At 33.2% G+C, this 13,231-nt stretch overlaps 3 protein-coding genes across 3 annotated transcripts; 2 read left to right on the top strand and 1 right to left on the bottom strand.

The window, feature by feature from the left end:
- Nucleotides 1–2,160: 2,160 nt before the first annotated feature.
- Nucleotides 2,161–3,307, top strand: LOC107927865 (dirigent protein 23). The gene has a single exon (XM_016858989.2). It carries the CDS (start codon nt 2,315–2,317, stop codon nt 2,873–2,875), a length of 561 nt encoding a protein of 186 aa, XP_016714478.1. The 5' UTR covers nt 2,161–2,314; the 3' UTR covers nt 2,876–3,307.
- Nucleotides 3,308–5,669: 2,362 nt separating this feature from the next.
- LOC107927877 (translocase of chloroplast 120, chloroplastic) lies at nt 5,670–8,202 on the bottom strand. Its single transcript, XM_016859000.2, has one exon. It carries the CDS (start codon nt 8,120–8,122, stop codon nt 5,849–5,851), a length of 2,274 nt encoding a protein of 757 aa, XP_016714489.1. The 5' UTR covers nt 8,123–8,202; the 3' UTR covers nt 5,670–5,848.
- Nucleotides 8,203–9,235: 1,033 nt separating this feature from the next.
- LOC107927824 (pentatricopeptide repeat-containing protein At2g21090) lies at nt 9,236–11,372 on the top strand. The gene has a single exon (XM_016858948.2). The coding sequence runs from the start codon at nt 9,434–9,436 to the stop codon at nt 11,240–11,242; it is 1,809 nt and encodes a 602-aa protein (XP_016714437.1). The 5' UTR covers nt 9,236–9,433; the 3' UTR covers nt 11,243–11,372.
- Nucleotides 11,373–13,231: the final 1,859 nt, after the last annotated feature.

A 13,231-nucleotide genomic window follows, 5' to 3' on the forward strand; every position in this document is an offset into this window, starting at 1 on the left:
TTAAAATATATTAACTAACTAACCACTAAAAAGCAGCCATGAATATCGTTTTTCAATTTCAAAATCTAAACCCTTTTTTTAATACCTAACTGTACACATGCATTTTGATGGTAGCTCGCCTGTAATCACGACAACATAATTTGATCCTGTTGAATCTTTGAAAGGAGGACAGATTTTATATACCACTATTTCGTTTTAGGTAATTACAGTGAGTCTTAATTAAATTCGAGATTAAATTAAGTCAGACTCATAAATGAGAGGCGAAAGTCTCTTAACGTCATTTTTTTTAATGCAAAAGAACGAACTTCAAACCCTACGTAAAGAACATCAAACTCTTTACCACTTGAACCAACATATACTTAGGGGTGTAATCAAGCAGAATCGAGCTCGAATATTATCAAGCTTGAGCTCGACTCAAAGCTCAACTCGAACTTGATTGAATATCTATTTTTAAGCTCTCAAATTGTTTGAGTTAAGTAATACTAAACTCGAATTCAACAAAAACTTGACTCGATAATTATCAAATTAAATTTAAAATTTTTCCAAATCTTGGAATACCATATGAACACTAATGTCTGATTTTTGTACCACTAATTTAGATTATTGCAACAAAGTAAATTAGGTAACTAATTTATTCTTCAAAGTCTCCCCAAATCTATGCACTATCAACCATACTATTTGAAAATATAGGCTCTAGTTTTGTGCCATTTTGGTTCCATTCATATTAAGGCATGGATGTGGATATAATTAACAAAGAATTAGGTCACATACTCACATACATTATATTGACTTATATATTCATTTAAAAAAAAAAAACTTTACCCCAACTACTCAGATCCCCTTTCTTCATTTGGTTGAACTAACTTATTCCTAAAAATTAATTTTTAAATTTTAAATTTTAATATTATATCAATTAAGTCATTTGGTCATTTTGTTAATTTAATTATTATTTTATGTGTTAAATACCCATCGACAAACTTTGTGATACAATGAAAGTTAAAAAAAAAATTGGGGGAGCTGGAAATTTTATATTAAAATTATTTAAATTGAATTTTTTAAAAATTTTAAATGAGGCAAAAATTATAAATTTTTCATTAAAAAAAAAACTAAAAGGGATTAGATTGAATTATTTACATTTGGGAGGCACTAAAATTTGAATTGTATCATTCAACCAAGTCCTCTTATTATCCCTGCTACACCTCTATGGAAAATATTTCTATCAAATTGTAAATATGTGTATTTACTACGTAAACAATTTAGATCAACAAAATTTTGGAGTGAGGATGTAATGCTCCACATTAGACTTGACCGAGGATTTAATGCCCGAGCTAATGGTTAAGTTACAGATATTCTTTAGTAAAATGCTTACTTCTATTTCATAATATTTCTTCAACCATTAAATCGAAGGGAAAATGCACTTAATTTTGTTTAAACCCTAGTTTTTCTTATTGTTATAATAACAGTCTAAACTAAGGCTCAATTGAGTAAGTTAAAAGACATTTTTGACAACATAATTAAAATATTTTTAAAGTTTGGCCCATGATGACTAATTTAAAATTTGAGTTAAAATTAACTCAAAAGAAAAATAATGGTAAACTACATTTAATATTATTAAACTATTAGTAAATTTATATTTTGATTACTCGATTTAAAAAATGTACAAAATAGTCATTGAACATTTTCATTGAAGTCATAGGGATACTAAAATCGTTGATGTATAGCTTTATCTATTCGCACGGCCTGAACTAATCGAAAGCTTTTTTTTCCTTCTTTTCTATTGTTTAGTTTTATTTTCATATAGTTTTGATCATCATGAATTTACAAACTAAAATCCAAACAAATTTCTTCTTTAATCTCCAATATTGATTATTAGATCAACTTGGATCTAATATATGTTTTTCTACTTGTCAATGGAAACTGATTTTCCATACTAATTGTCGAATTGTCACTTGAAGTTTACCACTCGAAATTTTTTAAAAAAAAAACTTGATTTAAATAAAAACTTTCAAATAGTTCAATGACTTAAATGAAAGCTTTCAAATAGTTCAGTGACCATATTGTAACTTTTTGAAGTTGAGAGATTAAAACGTAAACTTATTAATAGTTTACTCACCTCAAATAGAATTTACCCGATATAAAAAAGGAGTTCTCTCTTTTCTTCTCATGGCTATGCTCCCCTTTGAATCCTTTCACTTTTGTCCTATAAAACCCACATTTGTTTACAGTAAACATCCATCAAAAACCTCCTCCTTCTTCTTCTTCAATCAAGCCACCATTTTTGCTACAAATTAGCTAAAAAAAAACAGTCTCAAAAATGGTGAAGCTGAGCTACATTCTACTGCTCATCATCTCCCTCATTGTTACATCTCCACCATTAACAGAAAGCTTCCATATCAATAACTGGGCAATATCAAAGCTCGAAACCAAACAAGAAACAGTAACCAATCTCCAGTTCTACTTCCACGATACGATCAGCGGTAAAGACCCAACCGCCATTAGAGTAGCTCAAGCCGCCGACACCGAGAAATCACCGACCCTATTCGGAGCTTTGTTAATGGCGGATGACCCACTGACCGAAACGCCGGACCCGAAATCCAAGTTGATAGGACGGGCACAAGGGATTTATGGGTCGGCCGGGAAGGAAGAGCTGGCTTTATTGATGGTTATGAGCTTTTGTTTCACTGATGGGATGTATAATGGTAGCTCAATAAGTATTATCGGTAAGAACTCGGCTTTGAGTCCGGTTCGGGAAATGCCTATCGTCGGTGGAACCGGCGTTTTCCGGCTGGCACGTGGGTATGCGGTGGCGAAAACTCATTGGTATAATGAGGTCGGTGATGCTATAGTTGCTTATAATGTTACCATCGTTCATTAGGTAAAATTGACATAGAGATCCCTGTACTAATAGTCTAATTCTATTTTGAGTCTTCTACTAAAAAATTATTAATCTTTATATGTTAGATCAAAAAATAAACTAGTCTTTTTATTAAAGATTTTTATCTATTTTTATTATTAAAATCTAGTCTCTGTATATTAGTATAAGATATACGTGCCACGTCATATATCATTGTCGGGTTCTAAAAGGCACGACAATTTTTAATAATACAAAAAAATAAAATTTTTAACAAAAATATTAATTTGTTCTTTGATATAACATTCAGTGAATAATTTGTCATTTTATTTAATAGTAGGGGCAACATACAATTTGACTTATAGTATAAGGGCTCGATTATATCACGTGGATTAACATTAATTACTGGGTCTTTTTAATGATGGATTTGCTTATTTTACTTAATAAGATATTATATTAGTGTAATTTATATACTCTATTATGCACTTGTTATGGCTACCGTCTAATTACGGTTTTAGTCCTTTTATTATATTGAAATTTAAAATTTGATCTCTTTAATTTGACATAATTTGATCTCCGTCTTTTATAATGTTAGTTTAATTTTGAATTTCATCTTTTACTTTACATAAATTGAGAAGCCAATCTCTATTTAATTTATCTCGCATTTTAGGAAAATTGGGCAAACATAAGAATTTGAATGATTGATTTTTTTTTGCATATATATAAATTGTTGAATTTACGTATTAATTGCTGATTATTAGGTTAGCTTTTTAATAAAAAGTTTTAATCGTGTTTATCAAATTACATTAACTTCTCGATTTTTATAAAGCATGAGGACTAATTTCTGTTAAATTAAGATAAAGGGATTGATTTCTCAATTTTCATAAAGCATGCAGATTACATAATTAATTAGATAATAAAATTAATAATATGTTCAAATTTATAGCACCGTTAATTATTACAATTCAAGTGATAACATGAGTTTTGTTTTGTTTTAAACAACCTTAAGTATTCGATTAACGTGTAAATTTATTAGTGATTAAACGTAATTGATTGGATTTTCATATAACCCTATATAATCGGATGACAGTAAAAAAAAATCACATCACTTTAATGGCATAAGTTAATAGTGTTATCAATTTGGACCTACAGATAATATTTTAATAAAAATGGGGCTAAATAGTGTTAAATTAAAGTAGAAAGACCTAATTGGACAACCTAATTATGGACTTTTGTATCAAATATGGGTAAACTACAAAAATAGTCACTTTTGTTTATCTCAAATTACATTTTAGTCACTTATGTTTGAAATGTTACGTTGTAGTCACGTTATCGTTTTGTTACAAATGATCACTCTACCTTTGAACTCCATTACTTCCCTAATAGCGGTCCTACGCGGCAGTCCAAATAGGTTTTAAATGCCAACTTGGATGTCCTACGTGACAGTCCAAATTAAATTTATTTAATTAAAAACCTATTTTCATTCCAACAACTAGATATCCAAGTTGACATTTAAAAGCCATTTAGACTGTCATGTAGGACTACTATTAGGAAAGTAACGGAGTTTAACGATAGAGTGATCACTTCGTAACAAAACGATAACGTAAGTGACTAAAACGTAACATTTCAAACATAAGTAACTAAAATGTAATCTGAGGCAAACAAAAATGACTATTTTTATAGTTTACCCATCAAACATATATATATATAAACATTTATTATATTTCATAATTAGAGACAAGACATGTTTTGTTTTATTATATTTCATAATTAGAGACAATATTATCACTCCTTTTCTTCCAAATCATAAAAGTATTATTGTCGGATTGTGTTCTAACCTTTTTTTTTTTATTAACCTTCAATTCTTATATATTTATTCGATTTGATGTTTTTATCGGCGTCATATAATTTCATTTTATGTTTCATATAAAATTAAATTAATTTAAAAAATTTAAATTTTTTAAAAAAATTATAGATTCTAAAATTTATAAAAAGAGCTCCTCGTAATTTTGAAAATTATAAATTTTATTTAGGTTTTTGAAATTTTTTAGCGATGTGATATAAAAATCATAATAAGATTAATAAAGTCAGGTTAATAATGAAAGGTTAAGAATCAATTTGCTTTAAAAAAAAGGATCAAATTAGATGAAAGTATAAAAGTTAAGGATTAAATTTATTATTATGCATTATGTGTACACATCAAAATAAGCATCTAATGACGTAGTTTAACGGATAAATCATTTTGCTCGTTCATCTAATATAAAAAACATTTATTTCTTCAATAAAGGGATTAAAATGTAATTTGAAATATAATAAAAGGACTGCTCCAGTACTTTTATCCCTCAAAAGACCAAATTATGATAACTTTCCAAGAAACTCTCCGGGAATTAAGAAAAAGTAAAAGCAAAGATTGAGGTTTTGAATTTGGTAATTTTTTAAATTTCGTTTTTACTTTTTTTGTTACATTAATTTTGAAATTTGATAATTCTTTTTTAAAATTTGGTCCTTTAATTTAAATTCAATGAAAGTATAATGACTTAACATTTTAAGATTTTATCACATGATCACTTGAAAATTTTAAAATACAAAAATTCAAATGATGATGTGTCATAATCACAACGTGCCCCATAATCATACCTTAATGAAATCTAAATTAGGAAAAATTTACAAATTTCAGGATTAATATAAACAAAAAAAAAGTTTAGGATGAATGTGAAATAGTTTTCAAGTTTAGAGGTTAAATATTGCTTCACATCATTAAAAAATGCATATAGTTTCACCTTTAAATTTAAACTGACATTGTTAGAAAGGATAGCCGTGAACCTTGAACATTGGACATTAACCACAAAATGGACATTAAGGATAAAAAATGCACATAGTTTCACTTGAATTTTGAAATTTGAAAATTAGAGGGTCTAAATTCCTAAAAATAATAGTATAGGACTAAATTCCAAATCTTCAAAAATTACAAGGACTTATGACAAATTTTAACCATTTTTATAATGGTCCATACAACATTCGTTGGGGATAACCGATTAGCTTTTTCATCAATGGAAACAAAGCAACCAAAGCTAGCTGAATCTGTTCCGAGCTGCTTATTCGTATACTCACTTGTCCGGTGCCTCGATTATTCAGATCGGCCTGAGCTATTACGTTCGTAGACCGTCCGATCCGAACATGTGACTGTACATTGCATCTAATGACATGATCACCATGCCAATCCATTATAGATACCCCAAGTGTAGACAATGAGTTATTTAGAAGGTAATCTTTATCCTTCCATTGTGCTTCTAAGCTGCCACCGTATGCGATATCGCCGTGAGCAGTCATAGCACCCCCGGTCATTACGACACAGAACCGTTTATTCACGATCATTTTGTCTTCGACTTTCAATCCGGCTGCTAACACGTCGTCTAAGAGTGTAATTGAGAGTCCAGTTATTGCCTTGTTGTTGAAGAAATTAATAAACCTTGTCTCGCCGCATAATGTGCAGTAAATGTCGTTTCCAACCGTTTGCATATCGAAGGCTAATGAAGTTGCTTTACCGGAACCGTGCTTTAATGAACTGGCTAGTTCGGTTTGGATGTTGGTGTCCTTTTTGTCTTTCGTGATTTGTCCGGAAAATGAAACGGGGTATTTGTGTTTCACCATGAATGATCTTTCGACGTTGACACCTTCGTAACCAACATCATGGTCCCAACCCTGAGTGTCTAGAACGGGTCTTACGAGCCATGGGTTGGTGGAGTCAAGGTAACGATATCGATGAGTCGGATTATCGGAAGTGAAAGATGCAGGTAATGGTAAATCTGGCATGGGAACCGGAACTGAAGACGCACCGGTACTTCCTTCTGTGTTTTCATCACTCAGCATATAGTTGGCTTCATCGGCAGTTCTTTTCATCGTTTTTCGCCTGGTTTTCTCATCTTTAAACTGCTTTTTCATAAAAAACATTTCCCTATATTCTAACTCATCAGAATATGTTTTCTTTTGAGCTTTAGTAAGCTTTGCTAATTGTGCTTTAGTCAACCGAACGAAAGGCGGTAACTTGTCGTATTCGGATTCATCTTCAGAGTCTAAGGATTCAACCAAGTCATTATCGCAATTGTCCTCGTCCGGCAGCTTAACTTGCGGTCCTGATTGAAGCAGACACGAAAGGAGGAAAGATAAAGGAGGTGGTCGTGTTCGAGTCTTTCCCGAAGGAGTTTCTTGCAACTTCAAAACCGAGTTTGCTTCGGCTAAGATCTTAGATGCAAAGGAAAGCAACAACAAATGAGGTTTCCAAACTTGACCATTCGGCAACACTCGTTGGCCTGCCCTGTTTGTTCTACAAGCAGAATGATTCTCGGCTAACGAGACTGGGTTCATCAATTGCATATCCCCGGCTGCTTGACGAATAGCCTGCTGGACGACATAAGAACGTTGAGCAACAAACATGTCGTAACTCGACGCATTACCATTCAAGCCATCAGGTGGAGCATAAGCTGCATGAGTCAGAACCACAATTGCATTAAACCATATAGGTGGTCCAAAAGTCTCAGTTACGGTTCGTAATAGAGGCCTATCGTCGTCAATATCCCCAGTTTGCATATCCAACCTATCAATGTACAACACAATATCCGGTGGCGTTTTCTTAACAAAACACTTGACCTCAAGAAGAATTTTCTCATTCCGACGTTGGTCAGACCGTGAAGGCAAAAGCCCTGGTGTGTCAATCACTCGTACCTTAATCCCATGTACCATACCAACCACATCTTGAACCTTCTTCGTACCTATCTGGAACGCATCAGTACCAAACTTAATTTCATCGAAAATCGAATTAATAGTAGCACTTTTACCAACTCCCGTTTTCCCGATTATCATAATCGTACAAGAGAAATCAAGTTCTTCATTCCCATCTGCCTCGAGCCGTTCCGCCAAAGTGCTTGCACGATCAAAGCTGAACGCACTAACACGACCTCCTTTTCTACCCCGTAGTTGCTCGGCTAAGTCTAGCCTGTACAAAACTTGTGCAACAACAACATTATGCGGAGTTAGCCTGAGCCTACGTGCAAGCCGCAAGAACTTAACTCTAATCGACTGAAGCTTTTCACCGGTCTCATCGACGCTCTCCTCCTTGGCCTCCCGTTTCACCACCTGCTCTAAAGAATCAGCGAATTCCCTACCTTCATAACTCGAACTCGTTTGAACCGTGGCCACACCTGTGTCGTGTTCCACAACCTTGTTGTCTACCATTAACGAACCATCATCAACCATTCCAACCCCATTTTCCATTTCGCTTCAAAAAACCAACATTTTCACCAAAGAAGCATTTTAACAAACATCTTGATCAAATGTACAAATCACCCAAAACATTAAAAAAAAAAAAACACCCAAGATTGAACCACATGCAAATATTACATACATACACATATGTATATATAGACAAGTTACCTGGTTTTTTTAATGCTACAAAGAAAAAAAAATTGGTCCCTGAATTTTTGCATGAAAATGAGAGAGGTGGATCATAACATGAAATTAGGGGGCCAAAGAGAGTACAAGATTTAGGGGACCATTTTGGGCCGTACACTCTGTTCTTGGTTGCAAATAAAAGTTCGGGTAGATGTAATGTAAATGGATAAAAAATGGGAATTTGGAAAAAAATTTCTTATCCGATTAAGTTCGATTGTATAATTTCATATTTATATGTTCTTGTGTTAGATCTATTGTTTTAATTTATAATTTATCTTTTTATTACTCTTAAATTTTAAAATTGGACATAATTTGAAGTAATATCACTAAATTATTAATAAATTTATGATTTAGTTATTCAAATTCAAAAGTTACAAAATGTTTACTGAATTATTTGAAATTTTATTGGGCTATTAAAATCGTTATTTTATAGCCTTTTCTATTTGTACTACTTGCACCAATCGAAAGCTTTTCTTCTCTTTCTTTCATATAGTTCAATTTTTTTCATGAAACATATTTAAACGTCACAAATCTACGAACCAAAATCTAAATAGTTTTTTCTTTGATCCTCGTTATTGACCGTCAAATCAACTTGGACTTAAGATATGTTATTCTACTTATTGATAGGTATTGATCAACTGTACAGATTATTGAATCATTACTTTGAGCTTACTAGATAGACTTTAAAAAAGGAAAAAATTAATAGCTCAGTGCGTTAAATAAAAAGTTTCGAATAATTTAGTGGCTTGAATAAAATTTTTTGACTAATTTAATAATAATTTCGTAACTTTTTTAAGTGACCAAAATGTGAACTTGTTAATAGTTAATGTGAACTTGTTAATAGTTTAATATTAGTTTATTTTAATTTTAAAAATTAATATATTTCAGTAACTTTTTTGAAAATTAATGAATCAAATGGAGCCGAACCGGTTTGTTTTGGGTTTGGTCCGACAACTAGAAAACATGGATCTCCCAATGGACCCAGAGATGCCTCAAATTTGCCCCGTGAAACCAACAGCCACGCCGTTCACCGCGAACCGGCAACGAAATGCCTCGTTGGAGCTAAGCTGACATGAAGAAGAACGAAAAACCCACTTTTTCCCATTTCAAATCCTCACATGGTTTCTCTTCCCAATGCGCTCCCCATTTCGTTCGAATCGCAGATACCCTCGTTGTCTACTGAAACCCTTTCTCAATATCACTTCCCAATCCCGTCTTTCACAAGCAACCAATTCGCTCGAGCTCTTAACAAGAAAGGGTATTCGTTTACCTTTTCAAACTCTTGCTTCTCTCTTACAACAATGCGCCAAAACCAAGTGTCTCAAAGAAGGCAAATTCCTTCACCTTCATTTAAAACTAACTGGATTGAAAAAGCCCGGTACTTTTTTATCCAATCATTTGATCAACATGTATTCTAGTTGCGGCGATTTAATTGGCGCCCGCAAAGTGTTCGATAATATGGGTGTTAGAAATTTGTATTCTTTTAATAATATGTTGTCTGGGTATGCGAAATTAGGCATGGTAAGGCCTGCGAGACAGTTGTTCGATCAAATGCCTGAAAGGGATGTCATTTCGTGGAACACGATGGTTATTGCTTATGCACGAAGTGGGTTTTTTGAGGAAGCGACGAAGTTTTATAAGGAGTTAAGGGGTTTGTGTATTGGGTACAATGAGTTCAGTTTTGCTGGTGTTTTGACTGTTTGTGTTAAGTCTAGAGAATTGCAACTTACTAGGCAGGTTCATAATCAGGTTTTCGTTTCTGGGTTTTTGTCCAATTTGGTGATTTCGAGCTCTGTTGTTGATGCTTATGTGAAATGTGGGATGATGGGGGAGGCTAGGAAGTTCTTTGATGAGATGAAAGTGAGAGATATTATTGTTTGGACGACTTTGGTTTCGGGGTTTGCTCAATGGGGAGATATGGAATCAGCAAATGATTTGTTCGATAAGATGCCTGAGAAAAATCCAGTTTCTTGGACGGCTTTGATTTCGGGTTATGTTAGAAATGGTATGGGGGATACGGCACTTGAATTGTTCACAAGGATGATGGTGTCTCGAGTTAGACCTGATCAGTTTACCTTTAGTAATTGCCTTTGTGCTTGTGCTAGTGTAGCTTCACTTACACATGGTAAACAAATACATGCTTGTTTGATTCGAACTAATTTTATGCCGAACACGATAGTCATCAGTTCTCTCATCGATATGTACTCAAAATGCGGCAGCCTTAAAGTTAGCAAACTGATTTTTTGTCTCACGAGTAATAAGCAAGATCCCGTATTGTGGAACACGATGATTTCCGCATTGGCACAGCATGGACACGGTGAAGAGGCAATGAAAATGTTCAATGACATGGTAAAACAAGGAGTAAAGCCAGATAGGACAACATTTGTTGTTATTATCAACGCGTGTAGCCACTCTGGTCTTGTTGCCGAAGGGCTTAGGTATTTCAAATCCATGTCTTCTGACCATGACATAGCACCTGATCAACAGCATTACGCATGTTTAATCGATCTCTTAGGTCGAGCTGGTCAATTTGACATGTTGATGAACCATCTTGAGAATATGCCATGTAATCCTGATAAACGAGTTTGGAATGCACTACTCGGCGTTTCAAGAATCCATGGAAACATAGAATTGGGGAAAAAAGCAGCTGAGCAACTCATCGAGTTAGAGCCGCAATCTTCAGCAGCATATGTATTGCTCTCGAGTATATACGGCACACTCAGGAAATGGGAATCGGTTGAGAAGGTAAGACACCTTATGAGTAAGAGACAAGTTAGGAAAGAAGTAGCTCTGAGTTGGATAGAACTTGAAAATAAAGTGCATGCTTTCACTGTATCAGATAGTTTGCACCCATTGAAAGAAGCAATATACTTAGCTTTGGACCAGTTAGCTGGTCAAATAGATGAAGATGTTTCATTGCTTGAATTTGAAAATATATGTTAGCCATTTTCATCTTTGCTGGATTCGATTTTTTTTTTTTGTTGTATCATTTTTATTTCCCTTCACCCTTCTGGTCTCGGAGGCAATTTTAACTGTGTTTAGTTTCTGTAGAGTTGAATCTTTCAAATTCATATATGATCTTTGAGGTTTTGCTCCAATAGTTTCAGACTTCGTTCACTGAATTCATATATTATGCTTACTTGTAGGCACTATGTTTCCATTCAAGTGTTTTATTGAATAAAAATTGGTGAATTTTGATGTGTTTATCTTTCGTCATGCTTCATTGTCCTATGATGTGTCCATGCATCTGGTTTTTTGGGTAAGAGTACCATGGAGGCTCCTGTACTAAGAGTCGTATTGCATTTTGCCCCCTCTACTAAAAAAAAGGCAAATTAGTCTTTATATGTTAAATCAAAGAGAAAATTGATCATTTCTGTTAAAAATTAACATGATTGATAGAATAACCAAACAGTGACATATAACGTGCCACTTGTACCTCATGGTGAGGTATAAGGATCAGTTTTTAATTGTAGAAATTAATGGGATTTTTAACAGAATGATTAGTTTGCTCTTTGATCTAACATATAGGTACTAATGTTCCCAGTTTTTAGTAGAGGGGGCAAAATGCAAGTCGACTCCTAATATAAGGGCCTCCATGATACTGTTGGCTTTTTTTTTTGGCTTTTTTTTTTCATTTCTTGCTGTAAATGTGTTTGGCTCATTGTAATGTAAATATGAGTTTAACTGCAGCATTGGCTCTTGAGAACTTGTGTAAGCCTGGTATATTCTGTTTATCTCTTGATTAATTTTAGGGTTAATATATTATTTGATATCTGAGTTTGGCTTCAGTATTCAATTTTGTACTTAAGTTTGGTTTCAATGTTTATTTTGGTTTTAGATCAAACGGTATCACGTGGCCAAATGAATGTTTGACACATGCTCTAGTAAAAAAGTAAGTACTTAATTGAGACATAACAAAAAGCTCAGTATTTAATTTGATATTTGAGTTTAGTTTCAACATTTAATTTAGTACTCAAACCAAATGGCATCATGTACTCTAGTAAAAAATGAATGTTTGACACGTGTTCTAGTAAAAAACATAGTGCTTAGTTGAGACAAAACAAAAAGCTCAATATTTGATTTGGTATTTGAGCTTGGTTTTGATATTCAATTTGTTACTTGAGTTTGGCTTTAGTATTCAATTTAGTACCTAACATTTACTTTGATGTTCTATTTGGTACCAAAACCAAATGGTCTCATCTCTCATGTGGCCAAATGAATTTTTAACATAGAAGTTCTAGTAAAAAAATATAAGAACTAGTTTGGGGCAAAAAGAAAAGCTTAAAGTCAAATTCATGTTACTTAATTAGGAAAAAAAAACTCAAATATCAAATTGAAAAATTCATTGTAACAAAACCACCAAAATTGAAAATTGGTGATATTTCTATAATCATTGAAGTTTAGCATACAGATCATCTTTGCTCATGGTAGGTCCCTGGATATTCATTGATTGTGTGCTCCACATTATTCAAACTAGGCAATATTACCCATTGGGACCCTCTTTCTTTGAAGCTCCAAATGGCTATCCACTTCATTTCATTTTGTTGCTTTCTTTAGGTCCTTTTCACTTAATTGGCTAGTGGTAAAAATCTGTCTTATTGTGGCTAATCATTCATCATAGAAGAGCTGACTTGGATTAAAGCTTAACCTCTGGTTAGTAAAAGCATTTATAAGGTCAAATTACGATTTTGATCCTTCTATTATACTTAAATTTTGAGATTTAGTCCTTATAGTTTTTTTAAAGTTACAACTATATTAATAATTCCAACCAGTATCCCAAACTTTAGAGAGACCAAATTCGAAATTTGACCCTTTAATATTTTAGTTGCTTTTTACCTTTCCAAAGTGGTTGAACCGAAAACGGGTGATATGGACAAATAAGAAAATTGGATATTTCCATGAGAATTTGCCAAGTGCCTTCCATTTGGGCCC

The sequence above is a fragment of the Gossypium hirsutum genome, chromosome A03 (genome assembly GCF_007990345.1).
Source record: "Gossypium hirsutum isolate 1008001.06 chromosome A03, Gossypium_hirsutum_v2.1, whole genome shotgun sequence".
Taxonomy (NCBI): Eukaryota; Viridiplantae; Streptophyta; class Magnoliopsida; order Malvales; family Malvaceae; genus Gossypium; species Gossypium hirsutum.

Bases quoted from the DNA above. Each gene is read 5' to 3' on its own strand.
- LOC107927865 (XM_016858989.2), top strand. From the start codon at position 2,315: ATGGTGAAGCTGAGCTACATTCTACTGCTCATCATCTCCCTCATTGTT.
- LOC107927824 (XM_016858948.2), top strand. From the start codon at position 9,434: ATGCGCTCCCCATTTCGTTCGAATCGCAGATACCCTCGTTGTCTACTG.
- LOC107927877 (XM_016859000.2), bottom strand. From the start codon at position 8,122: ATGGAAAATGGGGTTGGAATGGTTGATGATGGTTCGTTAATGGTAGAC.